At 37.9% G+C, this 25,456-nt stretch overlaps 1 protein-coding gene across 1 annotated transcript; it reads left to right on the top strand.

The window, feature by feature from the left end:
* The first annotated feature begins 31 nt into the window (after positions 1-31).
* On the top strand, positions 32-20,779 carry LOC585137 (delta-like protein B). The gene is made up of 10 exons (XM_030973624.1): positions 32-165; positions 939-1,096; positions 1,817-1,985; positions 2,813-2,909; positions 3,104-3,466; positions 6,580-6,602; positions 14,383-14,534; positions 15,080-15,218; positions 16,021-16,178; positions 18,882-20,779. Exons 1-10 carry the CDS (start codon positions 37-39, stop codon positions 19,072-19,074), a joined length of 1,581 nt encoding a protein of 526 aa, XP_030829484.1. The 5' UTR covers positions 32-36; the 3' UTR covers positions 19,075-20,779.
* Positions 20,780-25,456: the final 4,677 nt, after the last annotated feature.

Here is a 25,456-nt window from a genome sequence, read left to right as displayed (position 1 = left end):
CCCGTTTAATATCTGCCTTTGCTCAGGAATAACGATATGACCGATTGTGCTTATGGCAACTTTCAAACGGACCGCCTCTATGACAACAATGATGATTTCAGCTTCCCGTCAACTCTAGCCGACGATCTAGTCAACCCAATTGTATTGACTATCAATTCATGGTCGGTGAGTACGTCTTTAAACAAAAAATTAAACTGATTATAAATAATAATAATAATAATAATAATAATAATCTGGAATTGCGCACAATCTCCACTCCCTGGGAAGTTTTTCTTACCATTTGATCACCGAGAGGCCATATGCCATCTTACCAGGTTCCCCTTTCTCTTCTGGGTACGGACAGGCAAATGTAGATTAATGCCTTGCCAAAGGATATTAGTGCCGTGTCGAGAGATCGAATCCTCCACTTTTGCATTTCAAGTTATTAAGTGCTTTTAATTAATAAACCATTTAAATACGTTACCTGTATTTTTTTTTAATTCTCTCTCTCTCTTATCCTACCATTTTTTTACATCGCTCTTTTGTAAAGTCTTCTAAATAAGACTTAGCTCGAAACGAATGTTTCCATGTGCATTTATGATAATCCACATAATTATTGTACATGTACCATGTGCACAGCATGAGCTCTTGTGTCATTTTCGCCTCGGGGGAGGGGGCGGGGGTAGCCCGGATATAAACTTTCCAGTTTCAAAATCTCGCGAGAATACGAAGGGGTGGATAGAAAACTTAATCATGGTAAGAAAGACTTAGCCATCACATGCAATAAACTTGAAATAAAAATACACATTCAGCCAATCTTGTTACCCTAATAGTCGTGAGGTGCCGGTTGCCCGGGTATTGCTTTATTGAACATTTTCGGGGTGGGTGTGGCATCAGCCTTGTCTGCTTATACACGGTTGTTGTACATCTTTAATCTGTTAATTTTGTATCTTCCGTAGACTGGAATCAGGTCCAAGATTGAGGTTTGGGATCACGATTCATTTAATGCAGACGACAAAATAGATTATTACGGCTACAATTACAACTATATCCCCAATCGAACATCAGCTTTGGCAACAGAACACATCGTGTCACTGCATGGAGCAGGAACATCTCTGTAAGTTGATTAAACTTGTACTAACTGTATTCGTCTTTGATATTAGTTGTGGGTTCATCTACTAGGCATTCTTATAGCGCCATCTTTCTAGAACTTCTATTCTAAGGCGCAAAAGGGAACAAAGGTCGATAAGAGTCCATTTGAATCCCATATTCTAATGCCGAGCAGTGCTGTAAAAAAGGTAGGATTTCAACTTGGATTCGGAGCTCTTTAATTGTATTTTAGTTCTCAACTGCAATGTACACTGCGTTTTTGAAATCTGATGAAAATGCTGATGTGCTATTGTTTTTGCTACGAAGAGGATGCGAATCAAAACTCTAATGGTATTAATGGTACAGTGTATATTTTGAAGATCACATTGACATTGCATGTACAATCAAAAGAGAAGTCTACAGACGAAGTGCCATTTATCTGCCCATGATCAAACTTGTGTACTAGAAACATCCAAACAAGACTAATGAGTAGTAACACATCAGCTTTGCATCTATGTACATTTGTAATGAAATTCTCGTTTTTGAAAAGGTTTGTTTGGTTAAAAGGATAATCAAAATCCAGCTTCACGTAATACACGATTTGATTTATGATTGTGTTTACGGTATTTGTAATCAGTTTAATTATGTGCTATCTCTAGATATAAAGAACAAATCATACTTCTTAAGAACTGATATTCACAAAAGTAACAGCATTATTAATATGTGTTCTTGTTATTATGTTTGTTAGAACGAGGGTTGCACTGAAGATTTACTGCGATCTGCATTACTACGGAACGTCTTCAGGCTGTAGCACATATTGCTTAGCGAGAGACAACAGTGAAGGCCACTATAATTGTGATGGTATTACAGGAGCTAGGGTTTGTCACTCAGGATGGCAAGGATCCTATTGCAATATTGTAAGCCATGATTTGAACATATTAATTTGGATAAGGATTTTAATGGTTGATGGTGTACGTGTGTAGAGCTAACGATCTGTCTAGCTACATGTATGTAGTGTGTACGCACTCTTCGCAATGGCGACCTGATGTGTTTTTTCAACTTTTACCATGGATGAAAATAAACACCACCACCACCACTTCTGTTCAATTTCAGTTTCAATTTCGATCAAAAATAAAGAGCCAATCCCCGTAAGAACAGATTTAATGACGAAGATTGACAGTGACTTAAAGAATAAGGTATTAAAGACAAAAAACATACAGATAATAATAGTAAATAGATCCGATATATTTTACATAATAGGCCCTATATACGTCAAAGGTTGTTCTTCGAGTGCTTTTCCGAGCTAGCTCAGTGTCGTACCAGGGCCTCCCTAATCGTACTTGGAATTCAAATCACGAAGCATGACGGCGCCTTAGTAAAGGTGCTTTGGATCATTTTTGTAAGAACATTTAGTAGTCTGGCCTAATATTCAAACATTTCCCTTATTCCGCTAGAGAATCTCCGCTCAAAATGTGTACGTTGATCATGTTTCTCGAGACAGTGGTCAGTGGTGGGCAGAAAGTATTTAATGTAGAATATTATTGTATTTTTTTAGCAGTTAATCTTTCGCTTGTTTACCTTGACCTTTACATATGTTCAAAATGTGGTGGGGGTGCTAAAGATCGTCTTATAGCCCCCCCCCCCCCTCTTTCGTCGGCTGTGAGTATTTACTGAATTTATATTATAATTGTTACCAAGTAATGGTAACCAATTAAATCAATCGTCTTCTTTATTTCATTAACAGGAGATCAATGAATGTGATTCAGATCCTTGTCAGTTCAACGCAGTCTGTACAGATCTCTTGGCTGATTATAGCTGTAACTGCCCATCTGGTACACGAGGTAACAACATATACATCTACAGATGATAATTTATACACTTTTAGTTAGCACCTACGTGCTTTTTAATTTCACAATACATATCTCGATATTTCAAAAAATATGAAGAAGGAGAAGAAAAACAAAACAAAACTAGAAAATAATATCAGGTACGATATTTTAACGTACTCAAAAGGCTTTCAAAATTAATTTTGCAGGTAAGAACTGCGACGACATAGACGAGTGTTCTTCAGACCCCTGTGAACACGGAGGCACGTGCGAGAATAAACTCAACCTTTATCGATGTGATTGTCCAAGAGAGTATAGCGGTGCCAACTGTGATTTCGAGATCGAGTTCTGTAACTCTAACCCCTGTCTCAATGGTGCAACATGCCTGGGTGAAAATAACATTGGCGTTCTGGAGTGTGTCTGCGCTCCAGGTTACACCGGTGGTTTCTGTGGTGCAGATATCGATGAATGTATCGGAGTGGACTGTCTGAATAATGGCACTTGTCAAGATGGCGTTAATGAATTTACGTGTAATTGCACAGAGGGGTATGGAGGAACCAACTGTGAACTACGTGAGTGTATGGTTAATCGAATGGATCTTTATAATGGTATTGTGGACTAAAGCTATGGTCACATCACCTAAAAGAAGCCTGCTCGGCGGCCGGGCGGCGAGTTTAGAGCAAATTTCGACCAGGCAGCGAGCGGCGGCCGCCCGGGCACCGCTTGTTTTTAGGGCATCGCTCGGTCGCTGCAGAAGTTTAAGCGCGGAGTTAAAATTCGGGCGGCGCCTGCTCCCGGCCCCCCCCCCTCCACCCAGGGGTCGGAATGACCGCATGCGTGTTGCCAAAATGTCCGGTAAAGGGGTACTTTTCGTGCGACAAAGTCCGGCCCGAGAATTGTAAAAAAAAAAAAGGGTGTATTTGACTTTTCACCCGGAGATTTCTTAAAAAGGGGGTGTTTTTCTTTTTTTCTCTAATGTCTTTGGACTCCTGAGAAATTATTTCGAATTAAGGGGGGGGGGGGTACATTAGGCATTTTTCGTGATTTAGGGGGGTCTCCAAGGCAGGAAAAGCCCGCGAAAGGGGGGTTCGGAAATGTTGGCAGTCCTCAGATAGGGGGTGCTTTCAAAAAGAAGGAACGAGCATATGCGTACCCTAAATAACACTGAGTGGGGGGCCGGGCGCCTGCTCACTTTCACTCACCGCCCAAATTACGCTCGGTGCCCGGGCGTTCGCCGTCCGGGCATAATCCTAATTATGCGATCGCGTTCGAGCGATTTAGGGCAAAAATTGAAGCCGCTAGGTCAAAGGCTGCTGAGCGTTCGCCGCCCGGTCGCCGCCCGGTTCCCGCTGGAAGATCAGTCGGTCACTTGGCGGCGAGTTTAAAATCGGTCAGCAACCTTTGACCTAGCGGTTTTGATATTTGACCTAAATCGCTCGACGGCGAACGCTCGATTAGGTCGGTGTTCGGGCGGCGAACGCCGGGCACCGAGCGTATTTTAGCGCCAAGCCGATCACCGGCCGGCTGCTGGGCAGTTTCCTTAAAATTAGCTGATGGCCGGTGGGAGACCGCTCGGGTCTCGCTGGGTCATCTTTCGGTCACTGCCGCGATGCCGTCCGGAGAAGCTCTCCGATTTCGCCCAGTTTTGACCTAAAATCGACCGGCGACCGACGGGAAATCGACAGGGCACCGCCCAGGCATCGCCAGGGCTCTACAGCCTGCTCGACTTCTAAAAAAAAAAAAAAAAAAAAATCGTTGGGCGATGCCCAAATTCCAGCGGCGACCGAGCAGGCTACTAATCGGTCGGTCGTTGCTCTGATTTGTGACCATAGCTTAAGACGCAGAGGGGGTATACAGAGATAAATAATCCATTTTTTTTTTTAAAAAGGTGGAAAGCATTTATTTGAAATGTGAAATGATAGAGGATATATGTTATATGTTATTTTGTCATTCATCAAATTTAGATCAGCTCTTTCGTTTATTACCTATATTACGCAAAATGAGTAATTGAACAAAATTCAAACAATGTATAGGACAAGACAATTATTAACAGGGGACTGAGTCTATTGTCCTTATACTTTTAAAGCACTATGTACCATTTGCAGGCCCAAAAATGAAAAGGTTAAATTCCAACGGCATTTGAAAGATAACACTAATTTAAAACCTTCCTCAAAACAAAAGGGCTTGAAAATGTTGAAAAGCCCCACTGTACTATTTGTAGCTAGTTGCTCCCTCTATACAGAAACAGTGCCAAAGCGGTGCCCGTTGGTCCCCCCTGATCCTCTTTTTTTTATGTTAATTGAGAGCTGAGTTGATGAGATAATCATCTGTCAGTGACCACGCTGGGTGGTCTAATCCCTCCTGGCCAAATTAGTACAGACGGGCTTTAAAGGAAAATGACTAGCATTAGTTGTTGAAACGACTTTAGTGATTGCAATGATTTTATAGTAATCGTCTGATTTTTCAGACCACTGTACCGAATGGTCGTACATTTTGTACTGCGCAAAGATTCAATCAGTTTAAAGGGGACATTCAAAGAAAATCACAAAATGTCAAATAGTGTATCACTAGAAACTGTTAAGCTAACAGATGACCACTGTACAAGTTCTAGGTCAACTACATATTCGGTGATTTATAAAAATACAAATTAAACCACCTCCATAGCATCTGGGATATGAGAGAGATTCGCCAGAAAATTAACGATGTTTTAATGACGTCACATAATGCACCAATACTGCCCAATCAGACGACACTCAATAAACAATGAATATAATTGCAATTCTATTTTTCTCAAAAGTATAATGAGTTTAGTGTATAGAAATGTGATGGCATTTCACACCATTCAAAGTGGGATATGAAACCGATTATGATAAATAAAATATTTTTGTTTGTTTATACAGAGGGCACGCGTTAATTAACCATCACAGAAACCAGACTTTCAAATTGAAAACAAAAACGGAATGATAGTATGGACGTCATTTGTTACCTCTTTAAACGCCGAACATACCGCCGTGTATGCAGCTAAAAATACAATGGCGTGAGATTCCTAAATACTTTTTATCGCTGCATTTGTCATTAAAATAATACCATGCGCGGAGTTTAGAGTGAGGCAATAGATCAAACATTTAGCCTGACGATAGTGAAGTAAGAGAAAGAACTGAAGAGAAGATGAGAAAAACATGCACTGAACATGTGTGAGATGTCATGGGACATCATCTGCTTGTGCAAATCATGTCCAACCTGTGATGTCACACATCTCAGCAGCGTTCGGAGAGTTCTTTAGGTCCTATGCCGGGGCTGCTTTTTAAGCGTTTTGTTATTGATAATAATTATTACTTCGAATTTTTCCAAGCATTAAATGTTGATAACCTTCTCCAATTAAAGTTTCACCTTTGCAATAGTCAAAATAAAGTTTGTTTTAAAAATCAATGAATATCTACTTTAACTTGGGCCATTACGACAAGTGGGCTATTGATGTAGGCTAATGCTCATGTACTTTTACAGAAAAAAAAGAAGTCAGTAAGTCACTCAATGGTGTCTTAAAGGGAAGTCTAGAAAGTAAACGGGTTTCCTTGCATAATTTGAATAATAGGACACTGTCTACGTTTACATTTCTAAGATGATTAAACTTCGTAACAAAAATTGACCCTATTGAACCTTTGTTTACATTTTATTACATTCTCAGCACATCAGACGGGAACAGGTCAGGTAAGAGCATGAGTTTCCTTATTTCAAGCATGTGTATTTTCCCTCTTTTGTAATATATTACTCCTATTTAAAGATAAAGTTGAGCTCTGGTCATGCGATTGCATTTTGAAAGAAAAGGTGTGGAATTGATCAGAACAAGTTGATCATGTACCATTAAGTATTTGTGTGTACTGCAAGGTTCTGGAGTCATCAAAATCATAATAAACTTGGCCCAGCCTCGGTAAAGTAACAAGCACTGTATACAGAAAGATGTACATGGGACTACACAAAAATGTCGGGGCTAATTACCTTGATTTCCTTATCTTTCTATGCTCATTACTCAGCCAGTATACATTTTCTTCCAAAATTGTTTGGAAAATGACATTTATTTGTAATCTTGCACATTCAGTGTAACTTTCGTTTGATTCTCTGAGAATTCGTTTTCTTTTTTTACCAGAACTCAAATTTAACTTTAACCCTAAATCCGATTCATTTTTTCCGATCTCTCATTTTTGTGGTAAAATACTTGATTACAAGAGGTATCTGATTTGCGTAATGTGTATAAATGGCATGCAGTTACTGCGTTTTGTTACTTGACGATGGCAAGTACATGTAGTTGAGATTGAAAATCTTGAAAGTGTTTGATTACGTTGATATGCACCAGTGTATTATGCAAGGGTTCTTTGTTGATGTCATAATGAAAAATATGCCCATTCTTTTAGGGAAAAAAAAAAAACAGGACAAAATTGGGAAGAGGACATGCAATGATGATAACTCATATTCACGTGATATTATGATAAGTTTAACCCACGGGTAGCCAACCTTTTAAAGCTCGCGGGCCACAGTAAACGATTTGCATAACTTGGAGGGCCGTCTTCTCCCGGTGGGGGGGGGGGGGGTACTCAGATTTGGTTTGGACGGGGCCCAATAAACAAAATCACGTGAAAATCACGTCAATATCAAGGTATCGACTTGAGGAGAGTTACGTTCTTCAAACACCGGACATTTACGTAAATGTGTTAATACGTTTATTGCATTAGGTAACTTAAAACACACGTACACTAAATCACGCAATTGTCACTGCGATATCACCATTATAATAACGTGATTATCCCTACCTTGGAGACCATGGTTTGTAAACCTAATACTCCCGTGTTTGTTTTGTTATAAAATTACATCTTCATACACGAAATTATCGCGTCACAGAAACACGTGAAGCGTTAGTGATAGTTTTAGTCAAAATATCTGCGTGAAATTCACGTGAATATTACGAGGCTGATTTGAGATGAATCATGTTCTTCATTCACGTGAAATTTACGTCGAAGGGTAATACGTTACTGTAACCCGCGTTCAACCCAATAATTACGCAAATGTTACACAATAAATGAACCAAAATAATGACGTTCTCATCCCGTTTCTGAACATCGTGTCTTGGATCTTCCATAATTACGTCCAGGCGCGCAGGAAGCAGTTTGGGATTAGAGGGGGTTGGGTGGGGGGGGGGGGGGTGCAAACATCCCAGAAGAGAAAGCTAGTTGCAACTGGTCCAGTTGATGAACCATTTGATGCTAACTGGTAACCCTGGAAATTGAAATGGGCTAAATGATCCAGTTGATCCAGGCCAGTTATAATTCAACTGGTCTAGCTGAGCCATGAGAACAATTTGGTAAAACTTCCAACCAGTTGAACAGCAACAAAACTTCAATACTGGTACGTCTGTATTTCCAATGTAAGGGCATTGGTAATAAGTAGACTTACATAATTGAATTAATCGAACAAATTTGGTATACTTGTACTTTATTGAAATTATTTTAGTTCACAGTTAATGTTTCCCTTATTCATGTTTAACTAAATGTAATTTATACGAAGTAGCGAAATGTCCTAATAACTGGTAATTTATATTTGTAGTATTTTCGAAATGAATTGCATATAACTAAATCATCAGTAATTAAGAAATATGCTGTAAATTCAGATAAATTGTTTAAAAAACATAGATCTGCACGCACCCCATATTCAATATGCAAATGAATTGGTGTCAGCTGGGTCAACTCGAAATATGCCAACGCTCAGTCATCAACTGGTGCAACTGGAAATATGCACACTCCAGTTGTCAACTGGTGCAATGAAAATATGCCAACAGTCAGTTATCAACTGGTGAACATAGAAATATGCCAACAGTCACGGGATTATCACCACGGAACTTAAATGGTAACTGTGAAACCATCAAGACACCCAAGAATAACTCATTTTCACACATGGAAAACACGGAATACCCAGCTTATATTAATAATTCGTTTGAGTCACGCGATCATCACCGCGGAACTGCTGGCAACTTTGACTACGGTTTAGATAGGGGTTTTAAGACACCTAATCATGACTAATTTTTCACACCTAAAAGTCACGTATGCCCAGCTTAGATTAATAATCCGTTTGAGTCACGAGATCATCACCGCGGAACTAATGGCAACTTTGACTTCCATTTAAATAGGTGTTTCAAGACACCTAATAATGACTAATTTTTCACACCTAAAAGTCACGTATGCCCTGCTTAGATTAATATTCCGTTTGAGTCACGAGATCATCACCGCGGAACTGCTGGCAACTTTGACTACCATTTAAATAGGTGTTTTAAGACACCTAATAATTACTAATTTTTCACACCTAAATATCACGGATTCACAGCTTAGATTAGTAATCAGTTTTAACTACGTGATCATCACCAAGAAAGTTATGGTAACTTTGAAACCATTTAAATAGTGTTTTAAGACACCTAATAATGACTAATTTTTCACACCTAAAAGTCACGTATGACCAGCTTAGATTAATAATTCGTTTGAGTCACGAGATCATCACCGCGGAACTTATGGCAACTTTGACTACCATTTAAAAAGGTGTTTTAAAACACTTAATAATTACTAATTTTCACACCTACATATCACGTTTTCACAGCTTGGATTAGTAATCAGCTTGAGCCACGTGATCATAACCAAGAAATTTATGGTAACTTTGAAACCTTTCAAAGAGGTGTGTAAGACACCTCAGAATTACTTGTTGAATATAACCAGAGATTCACGGACAGAACAATAAGACGATTAGCCGGTGTAAGTAACGTGATTATTACCATTAACCTTGGATAACCTGTGAAACCAATCAATAAAGGTGCTTACAAGACCAAATAATTACGTATTTATCGCCACCATCGGTTAACTGACAAAAAACTCGTTGCTTGGTCAAGTGGTTATTTGGTCATAAACACTTGATTTACAGAGGTAAGTGGAATCACGTTACTCTAGTCGCGTGATAAACTGGTGGTTTTTAGGTTAGATGAAAACGTGAACAGGAGTACCTTTTTTTGTTTAAATGAAGGCACGTGTCGATAACGTTTAAATCTAGTTCAAAAGGCACTGTACTTTAAAATCACTTAAAATACACTCCCAAAAGAGGTTACTTTTTAGTGTTCTGTTTATTGGGGGGTGCCGCTCAAGCCTCGAAAACACTACCAATTATTAAGGTTTTCTTTGGGGGCATTTTTCTCGAAAAAGACATAGTTTTCACATTTTCTGGTGTTTGCATGGCAAACAACTGAAACAACTGAAAATTTTGCAAATTTTGCAAATTATTAAAAAAAACGTACCCATTTTTGATGGTATTTTTTTACGGTTACGTATTTTTGTGTGAAAAAGTGACCAATTAGAGCGGCACACCCTTTATGTCCTAATATGTGATTATTCTCCGGGTCTTCTCCCCCTTCCCCCTCATACTCACGCAATGACGTGTACACACAAACAATTTTGCAAACAACAAAATCAGTGAAGAACAAAAATCAGGCTTACCTTTTTAGTGTGACCTTTTTCTTCCATGAAGAAATACTTCAAAGACCAATCTGATTTAAAGTTTCTGCCTTCATCAGAAACTTTCCTTTTCTTCGCAAGTCTCGAAGTCGATGCCATGTTGGTTGTTATTTCAAACAAAATCAGGGACACAGCAGAAAAATATCCTAACTTTACAGCTGTACACTGTACATCTCATTGAACGCGATGTACTATAAGGGAAGGGGACTATCAAGTTTACGATTAAGATTCATGAGAAAAAAAATCAACGGAGAGAGAAGAGGATTGTAAGTTTCAAGACAAGTATGGCATTTTTGTATATTTACAAGCGTTACTGCGTGCGGAAATTACAAACTAAAATTAACAGGGCGAGTTAAGTTAATGTCGTTAATCATGAGTCTTATTTCTATTCATAGCTTTAGTTGTAATAAGAAAAAAAGGACTTAGGACATAAAACTTTGGCGATTAACTTGTCACGGTAAGTGCTTTTTCTAGAATATTCTTGTCACCTAATGTCATCATGAAAAGATGGACTTGACTGATTAATTTATACTTGTAAATGACGTTCCTTAAATCTAACTATTGAGTGTAATACATGTTAATAACATTTTAAACTGTGTTTCTGTTGGACTGTCGTTATCGTGCGATTAATGTGATGCTGACTTTTCTGAAAGCATTGCATCACGGTTTTCTCACCTCTGTCTCTCTACCGTGTGAGTCAAAAACAAGTTTACACCCCCAATAATTGTCATTTATTTTAAAAATCAGCTATGATCGAGACCCAATCGTGACAATTACATAGGAGTGTATATGTAATAAATGAGGAAGTATACTTGTAAAATATATTCGTGTCAAATCATGTTCTTATGGAATGTCATCATGATCTAAACTTTTTGTTTTATAGGCGGACTATTGGAAGGGCTATGGGTTTAGCTTATTGACTTGAGTAATTTAAAGAGAACCGCTTCCATTCTAAAATCCTAGATACGCCTCTACATGTATGTTCTACTTGTATCCTTCAGCAATAATTGTTTAAACCCCTTAACAAGCTTCTTTCATATTTTGTATTTTATGATAATCGTCTCAGATGCACGTTGTCTCTATTTTTTCAGATAAGTAGAAAAGTTATGCAATATAATTAAATTACAATATGATCACTTTCAAATCCTTAATTTGTCTCAGGTGAAATACCATGCACGCAATATGATACAAATCATATAACCTGGGCAAAGGCATGGGGAAATCAGGTTTTGGGGGATAAAAAGGGAAATTAATGGGATAAAAATATATAAAGAAATTGATAAACAGTGAAGTAATGACGCCACAATCTGATAACCAAATTGGCAGATTGTGTAGTGATTTCCATTGTTCCATACTTTTTCATACCTTTTCAAAAAATCATAACTTCCTTTAGTTATCCGATTTTTACTCGAATTTGTTTTCCTCTGTTTCTTCTTTTCTGCATCTATTAAAAGCAAATTTTTTTTGAGTGAACTTGGCTTTTAAAGGGTTTGGTTTATGTTTAGGCCTAGGAAACGCGGTCGCTTCATGTCAACAAACAAGAACATAAGTATTAAAAGAAAAATGAAAATGTACAAAAGATATTACCCCCCCCCCCCCCTCTCCCGTCAGCAATGGGTTCCCTTTGGATTGCATTGTTTAAACAAACAGAAGCAGGTTATTAAACAGGCTCGAAAGTAACGGGAAGGAAGAAAGGAACAACAAACCAATTGACTAATGTGCTACAAGAACTACTGCCACAAAACTGTATGTACAAGTTCAATAAAAGAAACCGAATTTAGGGTCATGCAAGAATCCAGTGTTCCGATCCCTGCTTCCAAAGTTTCTACCGAATGTTCCCGTCGAGATTCACTATTTGCGAACAGAATATGATAAATAATTCATTGTTGTTCGTGCACGCGTGTCCTCATTTTCTCCAACTGCTTTATACATGTTATTCCTAATTTGGGAACATTTTACTTCAACGAACAAATATTTAGAAATTCAGAGGCTGTCGAATCTGCAGAGCTATACAGGCACAAATTTGTCACCGGTGCTGACATCTCTTGCCAGAATATTCACTTCTTTTGAGAATTGCGTGCGAGGAGCAAAAAAGGAAATCTTTGCCCAATAAGGTGACTATCACACCACAACGATTTCTCGAATATTAATATTTTTAAATATTAACTGGATTATCGAAAGGGGGGCTGCAAACTCTCAAAACAATCTCCATCGCTGGCCCTCACCCTCGCCTCGTACACAACCATACAACTATACAATTCAGGATGGACACATATAAAAATAGTCCTCTAATTTCTGGAATTAGAGTATGGAACCAACTTGAAAGTTTTTTATCAAGACGTCACCTACTTTGAACAGTTTTAAACACACTACACACTCTAAAAATAGAGTGCAAACTTGTGCTATGCAGAATCGCTGTTTAAAAAGTTGGGTAAAGTATTACCCAACCTTGTGCTCAACATGAAGTCCCTCTGAAATTGAATTACACTTGCCATAATGTCATATCAAAATTTGACTGAGCGCATTTCTGGGGTAAGAAATTAACGATGCAGATTAGTATTTTAACCACGCGTTGGGTAAACACAAGTTTTGACACCTAAACGTTGGTATTATGACACAACTGATGTTACAAACTATGATTGAAGCGCTAGCGTGGTCGGTCGTTCCGAATCAGCTGTTCATCGACTACGTAATCGTGTTCAAGATCAACAGAAGATGGACGACTTTGTTCGAAATAGACTACGATCATGCACTTGTGTCTTTCCGCAGCATTCATTTGCATGAATGCATGTAAATCTTCTCAATATGGACTTGAAATTCCACATAATTCTGGACAACAAATTGTGTAACACATATAACATGTACCTTTCCAGCCAACTCCTCGGACAAATTTTCTATTCACCCAAATCTGTGTAAATTTAAAAAAGGTTGGGTTAAAATTTTACCCAACTTTTGGATAAAAAAATTACACAACAACAAAGTAAACGAGTACCCAGGATGGGTTGTTTCAAGAAGGGAACATGGTTGTCGTTGGGTAAAATTTTACCTTTTACATTGGGTCAAATATATTGCACATCAATTGGGTAAAATATGAAACATTTGCTGGGTAAATATTTACCCAACCACCCCTGTGTCATATTTTACCCAACAAACATGCATGTTCCCTTTTCACCCTCGTAAAGTGTACAATTTTACCCAATATAAATAATTGGGTATCTTTTTTTTAGAGCGCAAAATCCTTTTTATCTGCAGATGACATGTAAGTGGACATTTTTTTTTTTTGGGGGGGGGGGGGGTTCGTGCGAAGCTTACCTATTTTCGTATTTACAAAATTATTAAATTTGGTTGACATGGTTAACGTTATATCATGTATTCATACATGCAATGTATCCATTTTTCAGCTATCTTGTAAACAACCTCAGTGTATTTAAAGAGCAATTGAATGTAAATATGGATATAAAAATTTGGTATCCCGTGTGTTAAGCTTATATCAAATTATAAAAAATGTACGTTTTTTCAATTATTTTCTTCGTCTTTTAAATAGGCTACGTGGTTATTATTTATTCTTTATTTCCATTTTTTTAATGGATTTCTATTTACATCTTCACACATTTCATGTAACTTATCAAGTATAATTATTGAATGATCAGTTATTTCATGAGGATAGCAATTAATTTGTATTTTACCTGTTAATATGCTTGTGCATTTACCCATTTTTTAAAATTCTTACCAAACAGAGCCTCATGGAAGACCACCAAATTGGTTATATGTGCCACCCCGTATAAATATCAGAACTTTTATTAAAAAAAGTTAATAAATAAATGATGGGGCTCGAGAGTCGAACCTGTAATGTTATCTCAGTTTGGACTTTTTTTTGGTGTGTGTATGTGTTAACAACCGAAGTTTTTTACGTGTAAAATTATGCCATTATCTGTTTTCCCACACCACAGATCCATGGCAGGGTGAAAGTGTCTTTCAGATTGGTAGACTTCGAAAACACCGGTCACATAGAACTTGACGGGGGATGTTGCGACTCCAGCATTTTCGGATGTGGTAGTAGTTGCGACAACAGATTCAATCTCTGCTTCGATGTCTACAGAGGGTAATAAGATCCATGATGGCATTTATTACTGTCTCATAGATAAAGTAGTCAACAAATATTTCCCATTGTCATCCAAACACCGTTTTAAATCGAACGAAAATTAAATTTTCATTCAAGTTATCAAAAAGAAGATATTTCCAAGTGCATCAACATAAACGAGATCAGTAACGAACTTCATTCGAAGCAGTGAAGAAACTTTGTTTTAAACCGATAACTTTTCATTGATGGTCATATAATGATGATGATAATGATGTTGACAATGATGTTGAGCGATTGAATTAGTATCTGTTTGAATGGAAGAATTTTTATTGATGACAGTGTAATTTAAGAATTTAGAAAACAATTTGCTTTAGCCCAAAGTCATTCTCATTTCATCGTTGAATAATGTACCACAGCATATTATAATTGAGCTCCTACATCTAAATATGACTGTATACACATTTAACCAGTTCATCACTAGAATTGTAATGATCAAGTTTTAACATCTCATTGTATTTTCCTCACATGTTTAGCCTTCATCCCGTTTAATATCTGCCTTTATTCAGGAATAACGATATGACCGATTGCGCTCATGGTAACTTTCAAACGAACCACATCTATGACAACAATGATGATTTCAGCTTCCCGTCAATTCTAGCCAGCAATCTAGTCAACCCAATTGTATTGACCATCAATTCATGGTCGGTGAGTAAATCTTTTCTTAAAGTAAAAGTGATTATAAATAATAATAATAATAATGATAATAATCTGGATTTATATAGCGCTTAATACGAAATACCGTTTCTAAGCGCTTTACAGATATTATCACCAGGACATCGGATTCATTCAAGGAAAATGCTCCACTGAATCTCCACTCCCTCCCTGGGAAGTATTCCTACCATATGTTCAGGGTATATGGCAATTACTAACAAAAAGGCTTTCGTCATCCTACCAGGTCCCCATTTTTCTTCTGGGTATGAACTGGCAGATGTAGATTAATGCCTTGCCAAATGATATTAGTGCGGTGTCAAGGGATCGAACCCGCAACTTTTGCGTTCAAGTCAGGTGCTCAAACCGTTTGAATACGACACCTGTATCTTTTTTTTTTTCTCTCTCTCTCTCTCTCTCTCTCTCTCTCTCTTTCTCTTGTATCCTACCACTTTTTACATCGCTCTTTTATTAAGACTTCTGAATAAGAATTAGTTCGTTACGAATGTCTGAATGTGCGTTTGTGATAATCCATACATTTTACATTTTTTTACATGTGCATAGGCATAGGCATGGGCTCACGTGCCATTTTCGCCACGGGGGGGGGGGGGGGGAACTCGAATAAAAAAAAAAGTTTCAAAATTTCAAAAAATAAACATCTCGTTGTCCTTATATTCGTGAGGTGAAGGTTGCCTGGGAATTGCTTTTTTGAACATTTTCGAGGGTGGGGGCGTCAGCCGTGTCTGCTTATACAGGGTTGTAGTACATCTTCAATCTATTAATTTTGTATCTTCCATAGACTGGATTCAGGTCCAAGATTGAGGTTTGGGATTTTGATCCATATAATGCAGACGACAAGATAGATTATTACGGCTACGATTACAACTATATCCCCGATCAAACATCAGCTTTAGCAACAGAACACAACGTGACACTGAATGGCGCAGGAACATCTCTGTAAGTGAACAAATAGTAGGTAGTGTCCATATTCAAATTCAATAAATGTCAATTCGTCTTTGAGATTATTTATGGTACATTTACTAGGCATTCTTATTGCGCCATCTTTCTCGAACTAGATAAGAGTCCGTATGAATCAGGCGCGGATCGAGCGGGGGGGATCGGGCCTTGCCCCCCCCCCCCGCAAAAAAAGGAGGGAGAAGGAAAAAAAAGGGAAAGGGAAAGAGGAGACAAAGGGAAAGAAAGAAGAGGAAGCAGAAAAGAAATGGGGGAAAAGAAGGCGATGGGGGGGGGGTGGCCAAAAGGGCCTTGCCTCCTAGTTGTTACCTCCTTCCCCCCCCCCCCCCCATCAACAAATAAGAAAGAAGGAAAGGGAAACAAAACAGGAAAATAGGAGATAAAGGGATGGAAAAAAAAGGGAAGAAGAAAAGAAAAGAAGGGGGATATCAGCTGCAATTTTCCCGCCAACAAGTTGTAATGTTCGGGGGGGGGGCAAAAGACCCTTGACCCCCCCCCCCCCACGCCCGCCCCAAAAAGGGGGAAGGAAGGGAAAGGGAAAGAGGAGAGCTAAACGGGAACAAAAAAAAAGAGGAAGAAGAAAAGAAAAGAGTGAAAAGAAGGCGAGAACGGTTGCGATTAATCCCGCCAACATCGTGTGGATCGGGGGGAAGGCCCTTGCCTCCCTCAGCAAACCTAAAACAGAGAGAAAGAAGGGAAGGGAAAAGAAAAGAGGAGATAAAGGGAAAGAAGAAAAAAAGAGAAAGAAGAAAGGTAGGGGAGATCAGGTGCGATTTTTCCCGCCATCAAAGTGTAGATCGGGGAGGGGAGGGAAGGGGGCACTGGCGTACTGATGGGGGGGGGGGGGCTTGGGTGACAGATGCCCCCCAAATATAATTCAAACGTGGTTTATTGCTAAATCGATAACGGTGATCTACAAATGTTGCTGAACTTACATAATTTTTCGAGATTTTTCTTTGAGTAAATTATATGCGTTTGTTGGAAAATGGTAAATTCCTAAAGAAAGAAAGAAAATTGACCTGCCTTTGCACAAAATAATGAGGTGTCAAAATTAGCTCATCTGACGTTAATTTAATGCCTGAAACCCCTGAGCTTCCGGGGCTACGCCCCTTGGACTCCACGCCAATTCGTGAACTGCCAGTGTCACAAATAAGGTATCAAAATATGCTCATATGACGGTTATTTAATGTATAAAAGCCCTGAGCTTCTGGGGGCTCTGCCCCCTGGACCCCACACCAATTTGTGTCTGCCAGTGTCACAAATAAGGTATCAAAATATGCTTATATGACCGTAATTAAATGCCTAAACCCCTGAGCTTCCGGGCTCTGCCCCCTGAACCCAAACAATGGCCCTAAGGCGGGCCCCTGGATGCTTATCTGACCGTAATTTATTGCCCAAAACCCCTGCGCCTATGAGGGCTCCGCCATAGGCGTGACCGTGACCTGCCATGCCAATTAACGCTACACTCTACCTGATCGCAAATACCACCCCCACACACACACACACACCCACACCTATTTAGAGAAACGTGCAGGGGGGCCTGCATGTAAGAGCGGGGTGATGCCCAAAACGTTTTTGGTCATTTTGCCACTGTCACCATTACGTACCAATATTTGGCTCGCATGATTTCAAATTTGCCCCCCCCCCCTAAGAAATCCTGGATCCGCGCCTGTGTTAGCTTCTTGTCGATGGCCCTCGCGTTTTGGGAGTCCGTAAATTCTGGCGAGCGAAGCTCGCTCGGTTTCTCTGACTCGCCTCGCTCGCCAGAATTTACGGACTCCAACAAAGCGAGGGCCATCGACAAGAGGCTACGCCTGCGTATGAATGCCTTATTCTCATGTCGAGCTGTACTTTAAAAAAATGAAGGATTTCAATTTGGATTTGGAACTCTCTAATTATATTATAGGTCTCAAAAGGCGCGTACGCAGGATTTTTTCAAGGGGGGTTTTAACATTTATAAATCGGGCCTAAAAAATCGCAACGACTCAGCCGACCGCTGAATAAGTGTGTGTGTATGTGTGGGGGGGGGGGGGGTCTCGAAATTTGAAAATTTGACATTTTGCTCCGATGGGGGGGGGGGGGTAGGGTCAGCTTTTTTAGGTCAGCCATGGGAATTTAAAAAAAAAATGTTATAATAATTTTTTTTTTAAACAGGGGGGTTATGGAAGTTTTTACACAAAAACAAAAATACCAAACCCCCCACCCCCCCCCCCCCCCCCTGTGTACGCGCCTGGGTCTCAACTGTAAAGGTAACTGGATTCTTGGAATCTGAGGAAAGGGCTGATGTGCTGTTTTTGCTATAAACAGGCGTATATTAATAGATCGTTAATATAGCTTGGTGCAAATCAAAATCCTAATGGTATATTTTGAAGATCACATTAGCATAGCAAGTACAATAAAATGTGAAGTCTACAGACGAAGTGCTATTCATCTTTGCATCTAGGTAGTTTTTTATAACGTTTTAGAAAAGGTATGTTGGTTACAGGGATGATTCAAAATCCAACTCCAAATAATGCATGATTTGATTGATGATTGTGTTGACGGTATTTGTAATCACTTTAATCCTGTACTATCTCTACATAATAAAGAACAAAGCATGCTTATTTAGAATTGATATTCACAAAAGTAACAGCATTTTCAAACAGGAAACATAGAAATGTGTGTTCTTTTTATTATGTTTGTTAGAACGACTGTGGCAGTGAAGGTCTACTGCGATGAGCATTACTACGGAACGTCTTCAGGATGTAGCACATATTGTTTAGCGAGGGACAGCAGTGAAGGCCACTATGATTGTAATGATATTACAGGAGCTAGGGTTTGTCACTCAGGATGGCAAGGATCTTACTGCAATCTAGCAAGCCATGATTTGAACATATAATCAGTTACTAAACATGTGATGGAAATAGTACTTGAAGCAGTCGAGCCCTTACAATCACGTGATACTAATATTATAACGACTTTCATGATTGCTTGTATTAAAGAATTATGTTTACGAATTGAATTCTGGTTCAGAATTTTGATTTAGGGAGTCTTTGGGAGGCCAAAGTATGTGTATAGACATCGATATTGTAATGATAAACTATGTGAAGTACTATTCTTTTAAAAATCATAAACAATAATTGTCTTCGCATTTTCTAAGTGGAGTCCAGTTTGATCAAAAGGGGTCAAAATAAAAACGTAAATGCATTACAAATTTGAAGTCTGTAGATTTATAACAAATTGCGAGCGTCATCCAATCATCATCATAGTGATCGTAACGATTTTGTCATTCCAACATGCAACTGTAATTATACGTCATCTACGAATACAACGATTTTATAACTGGAAAACATTCAGTGCATTATAATGCTACTTTCTAAAGGCATCAAGAACCTACTTCAATACAGCTTGCTTACATAACCTGGCTATGATTAATTCTCGATAATCATATTAAATATCTTTTTCTCCCTTGATTTCGCTTCAAACAATTATCTTTTGTCTTTATCGTATTTCCTTCATGGTTTGCAGAATCTTTCTCATTATATAAAACTGTTACTTTTATTTCTCTTTGTCTTTATTAATGAATCTTCATTTAAAAGGTAATCTTGGGTTCTGGTAATGATGGATATAAAATATTGTAGAATCAAAGCAAACTTTAACTGAATGTTCGATGATAACAAATATGATATCTTGTATTATCTGCTGTATGAATTCGATATAAAAATGTATAATAACTGAGTAATGAGCAAAGAAAAGAAAGAAAAGAAAGTCGAAAAGGTTTTCTCGATTGCGTGTCAGGCAATAGAACACATAGTTTAAGTAAGTATGATTTTCAGCAATTTCTCGTTCGTTTGTTTACATTTCTCTGTTCTAATGGAAAACAACACTACGAATCCATACCCCGAAAACAAACCACAAACAATCTACTACTTACAATTCTTTCTGCATGAAGAACATTTATATTTGTTTCAAGCCAATTTTTCTCGAAATGTACACTCGTCACCAGAACTCAGAAGAGGCTTAGATGTTGTTCTATATTCAGTAATTATGGTTCCTATTACTTTTATATTGAAAATAGATTATGGAATTACTTGGCTTTCATTTATATAAGGAGAAATGCATTCATTATCTTGGGTTTTATTTTCTCTTATGTTAAAAATGTTGATATAAATGCTGTTAGCCGATGTAATAGAATATGAATTCAGTATGTGTAAGAAAATGAAGACTTATATGCAGTATATCTCGCAATTTGAATATTATTTCCTTCGTTGCACCATTCTGTCTTTTAGAGGCCGATGTAAAAAAAAAGATAGATAATCGAAACAACGTTAAGCAATCAAGAAGGATAATGTCGTCAATCTTCAATTAATAAATACAAAAAGGAACATTCAATCATCTTCTTTCGCAGTAGAGTTTGTATAACAGTAACAGCAAACGCTAAACTTACATTTTTTTGAGGGATGTCTTTGATAAATACAAGAACACAAAAGATATTTCCTTTGTAAAATATATTTCCTCATTAAATATTGCAGACACGGAAACAATGTAACTTCATACAATATAAGTTTTGAGACTTATAAAATAAAACCAACAACAGCAATGAATACTGGTTGTTGAGTGTTTGATTTTTTTAAAATTATAAAACAACTAAAGTGTGTTTTGGAGAAAGTTGATTATTTTTTGTGTGTGGATATATTCAGATTTCATAAAAATTATATCTAATAAATATTGTATACAAATTATATTCCAGCATTACAACTTCTAACAAGTCAGACTTGTGCTGAATCATTTTAAGACGTTCAGCTGTTTTATAGTTAACATATTTAGAGAGTGAAAGAGAGGGGTGCCGGGGCTGAGCGATTTGAAGGGAAAAGAATTTTAGACAGAGAGAAAGGTAAATAGATAAATAAAAAGATAGAAAGATACATTCATTTATATTAGAGAGAGAGAGAGAGACGAGGGGAGGGTGAACACACAATTGCATATTAGAGAAAAGATGGAAAACGAAATATTGCAAATAGTTATGGAATTTTGAAATCTATTCGAGCTTATTCGACTCGACAGAGTTTTGAATCGTGAGTTCTCTCTTTAATTCGAAAGCAGAGGCGTTTCCTCGGGGAGGAAGGGGAAGGGGGGGTATAGGCGTCTCTCACAGTGCCCCCACATGTTTAAACCCTCAAGATAGCCATCTCCCTTTTTTAAATCTACATCGGACCAGTTTTAACTTCAGAAATGTTCTCTTTTTTTGTAGTAAGTGCGACTTTTTACTTTTGAAAAGTGCCCCGTTTAATAAATATAAATTTTACTTTGACAAGAGCCACTTTTCCTGTCCTTTTAGTGTCCTTTTTCCTTCTTATAAGTGCCCCTTTTTAAAATATAAATGGCCTGCAAAAAAATGTAAACAGAGATGATAAGAAAAATAAATGTAGAAAGTTTTATGAGATTAGAATCTCCTCCCATATCACCACCTTTGGGCCACCGAACAGTGCTTGATTTATTACCCAAACATGTTCTATAAAGAATGACGTGAAAAACACGTTTTTGTTTACATCCATCTTCATTCTGCTCAAAGTACAACATATTTTTCCTAGTTGACTAGTATAATACGAGAAAGACTATGTTCTTTCTAGTAAAGCAAACAAATTATAATTTCATTATGAATTACTTTCGCGATTTATTTGTTAAAGTAGTCAATTTACTGTTATTTTAAGCTCGTTTTCTGCGTAAAATCGACGGGCCGGCCGACAGAGCTATACTACCATGTCACAATTTGGCAAACCGCATTCTTCTAAATTTTAGTTTGAAAAATTCTTTTTTTGTCTGTACTTATATATTTCCAACCATATAAGACGCGTTTACATTGATCAATGTTACCCCCCGCGTATCAAATATGTAAGATTATATACCTCACTCAAGAAATCCAGCCATCTGATTGGTCGAAATTGCAGTCATGGTTTTAGCCATTCCCATAAATAAACGAAAAATGCTACGCCCATGTAATAGTTCGAGGGTAAAAATCAAGTTACCGGGCATAGTTCAGTTTTGCTTAAAGGTGATATTCAAAGAAAATCACAAATATGTCAACTAATTTATCACTAGAAACTGGTAAGCTAACAGATGGCAACCGTACAAGTTTTTATGTCAACTACATACCGGGTGATTTATAAAAATACAAATACAACCACCTCCATAGCAGCTGGGATATACGAGAGATTCGCCGGAAACGATGTTTTAATGACGTCACTATATAGACCAATACTGCCCAAGCAGACGACATCCCATAAAGAATGAACATAATTGCAAAGCTATTATTTGTCAAATTATAATATGTTTAGTGTATATAAATGTAATGGCATGTCAAACCATTCAAAAGGGGATACGACCCGATTCTGATAACTAAAATATTTTGCTTGTAAATACACAGGATAGGGGTTGATTAACAATCAAAGAAACCAGACTTTCAAATTGAAAAAAAACCCGGAATGATATTAAGGACGGCATTTGTTCCCTCTTGAAACGCCGAACATACCGCGGTGTGTGCGGCTGAATATACAATGGCGTCTTATTTTGTTTAGCCTGTCGGTAATGGAGTAAGAGAAAGAACTCAAGAGAAGATTAAAACACAGGCACTGAAAATGTGTGAGATGTCATGGGACATCGTCTGCTTGTGCAAATCATGTCCATACAGTGATCTCACACATCTCAGCAGCATTCGGAGAGCTCTTCAGGTGCTATGCCGGGGCTGTATTCAAGGGTTTTTTAATTTATAATAATCATTACTTCGAATATTTCCAAGCATTGAATTTTGATAACCATGTCGAATCAAAGTTTCAACTTTGCAATGATGAAAATAAATTTAGTTTTTAAAATCAATGAATATCTACTTTAAAAACTGGTTTAAGCGATCGCGAATACGTGTGCGAAGAATTGGTCGCTAGCTTAATTTACCACTTTTTTTAATAAAGAGCGCAGTGCAGACCGTACGGCAATCTCGATCGTACTGAATTCCAAACAAGGCAAAAATGGCTGAAGAAACTCTTGATGATGATCAAATGCAAGACTTTATTAATTGTGAAGAACACCAAAAGGGTACGTGCAATTCTCCATAAAAATATGGTGTGCTAAAACCTTCCCATAGAGATTGCACACATCTAGATCTAGATCTATGCAGTCCAAGTGCATTGCGCATTCATGCTAAATTGGTCGATGTTTTAATTACCAAAATGAGATTCAAACCAATATTGCTCGTGATCCTGAAGGTGATACTCAGTAAGTGAGGTGTCATATGAAAGAGCAGGTTTTTCTCCATATTCCCCACAGGGGCCCACTCCCCAAATTTAAAAATAAATCTTGCTTAGAGTCAGACTAGAAATAAACTCTCAAAGATACACTCATACAAAACAATCGTGCAGATAAACTAGAGAAAGGCCATATAAAAGTATTAATGACTGCTTTAATATTCGAGAAATAGTTGTTTTTATACGCTCTCGGGAAGGTTACAATTGAGCTATTGCTATCGGCGCAACTATTTCTCTCAAAGCAGTCATTAATACTATACCATCACATCGTTGCCGAGTAACAGTTTTTGGTGCGATGATTTAGTTTGAAAACAACAAAGCACTGTGGTGTAACGCTACGGCTGCACAGAGATAGAGGATATGTAATCTCGTGTGTGCACAGAGCATGACAGATGCATTTTCTTCAATTCCAATAGGGTCCATTTAGCTCCACACGTTTTGATATGCAAACCCATCAGACAATAGGTGATGAATCTGTCAGAGGCATTGCCACTATCTTGTACAAATTGTGTTTTTGCGGGATTTCAAATCAGCTGTATTAGACTTAATTACATTTTTAGATGAGAGAGTTTATTTCACAAAAATTACCCCCGACAAGTTTTTACAAAACGTCGGGTCATCGCGCCGGGTTGGGTGGTTGCGATGGTTCGCAGTAAGCCGTCACAACAGTCTCTCCAAGTCTGTCTTATATTCTGATACGTGGGCTACACATCATTTTATTCCTAATTACAAAATGTATGGATCATAGAGAAATACAAGAATCCCAGCTATCAAATCACCTGACCGATGAAAAAGCTAAATCATAAATCATCACCGATCGACTGGCGATTTCAACTAATATTAGATTTCATTTACAATCAAAATTTACAAAACAAACCAATACAACAAATCTAGACTGTTTCCCGATATTTTGTTGATTTTACCATTGATGGTTTTTATATGTATGCATATAAAACACTATAAATATTAATGGCATCTTTTTGTCACATTGATTTTTTTCTCAAGAGTTTGTGAGTAGGTAAAATATAATGTTTGTGTACATACTATACGATTGTTGTAGAAGTTGTTAACTTGGTGACAAGCTAGAGCATGAAGTCGTTCTGTTTGAATTGCTTTATAGATATATTTGTCCAAAAACTTGTTACAATACATTATGTTTCAAAGTACAAACTTATGATTGTATTGCACAATCAATAGACGGTGGGTATTTTCACCGTGAACACCTAATCGGATCAGGTATGAGCAGTTTTCTTGTTTAAACAAAAGGCTGATTTCCTTATGATAATGAAAATATATGACTAACAAACAAATCGAGAGCCATAATAATAAACCAGATGCTATTTTTAAGTTGTGATATACTAACAAGGAAAATGTTCGACAACCTCTGAACCGCCTCTATAAAAATCATTGTCATCATACCCCTGTCTCCATCATAGTTCATGCTCTACCGCCCCTCCTCCCTCTCCCCCCCCTCTCTCTCTCTCTCTCTCTCTAGCTATATTTCGTTTTATCTCCATCTACCATTCTCAATTTTGAGTTCCGTAAACCCGTGTAATAAGTGCCCCTTCCCCTTCTGATTAGTGCCATTTTTCATCTTGGATGAATGTCACTTCTCACCTGTGATAAGTGTCCCCTTTTATTTGTACACGTGCACCCTTGTTCTTTTTCAATAAGAGCCTTTTCCCTTTTGAAAAATGCCCCTTCTGACACCTCTGATAGATGCCTTTATTAAAATTTAATTGGTGCCCCTTTTTCTTCGACATATGCCCATTATTCTTTGTAGTAACTGCCCCTTTCCATTCTCACATATGACCCTATTCGTCTCAGGTAAGTGTCTCTTTTCAGGTACAAGAAGTGCCCCTTTCACCATCTCTGATAAGTGCCCCTTCATCTCTTATAATTGCCTCTTTTCAAATCTGAGAGGTTTCCCTTATATTTTGACGAGAGCCTCTTTCCCTTGTTATGCCCTCTTTTCATTCTTAT

Source organism: Strongylocentrotus purpuratus, unplaced genomic scaffold (assembly GCF_000002235.5).
Source record: "Strongylocentrotus purpuratus isolate Spur 01 unplaced genomic scaffold, Spur_5.0 spur5_scaffold_6, whole genome shotgun sequence".
NCBI lineage: Eukaryota > Metazoa > Echinodermata > Echinoidea > Camarodonta > Strongylocentrotidae > Strongylocentrotus > Strongylocentrotus purpuratus.
The sequence above is the reverse complement of the archived record's forward strand: the minus strand, read 5'-3'. Positions and strand labels throughout refer to the sequence as shown.

What these genes read in the sequence shown, in the direction of transcription:
- LOC585137 (XM_030973624.1), top strand. Translation starts at nt 37, where the DNA reads ATGACCGATTGTGCTTATGGCAACTTTCAAACGGACCGCCTCTATGAC. An exon ending in TGACTATCAATTCATGGTCG is followed by an intron (nt 166 to 938) that starts GTGAGTACGTCT and finishes TATCTTCCGTAG; the next exon opens with ACTGGAATCAGGTCCAAGAT. An exon ending in ATCAGACGGGAACAGGTCAG is followed by an intron (nt 6,603 to 14,382) that starts GTAAGAGCATGA and finishes CCCACACCACAG; the next exon opens with ATCCATGGCAGGGTGAAAGT.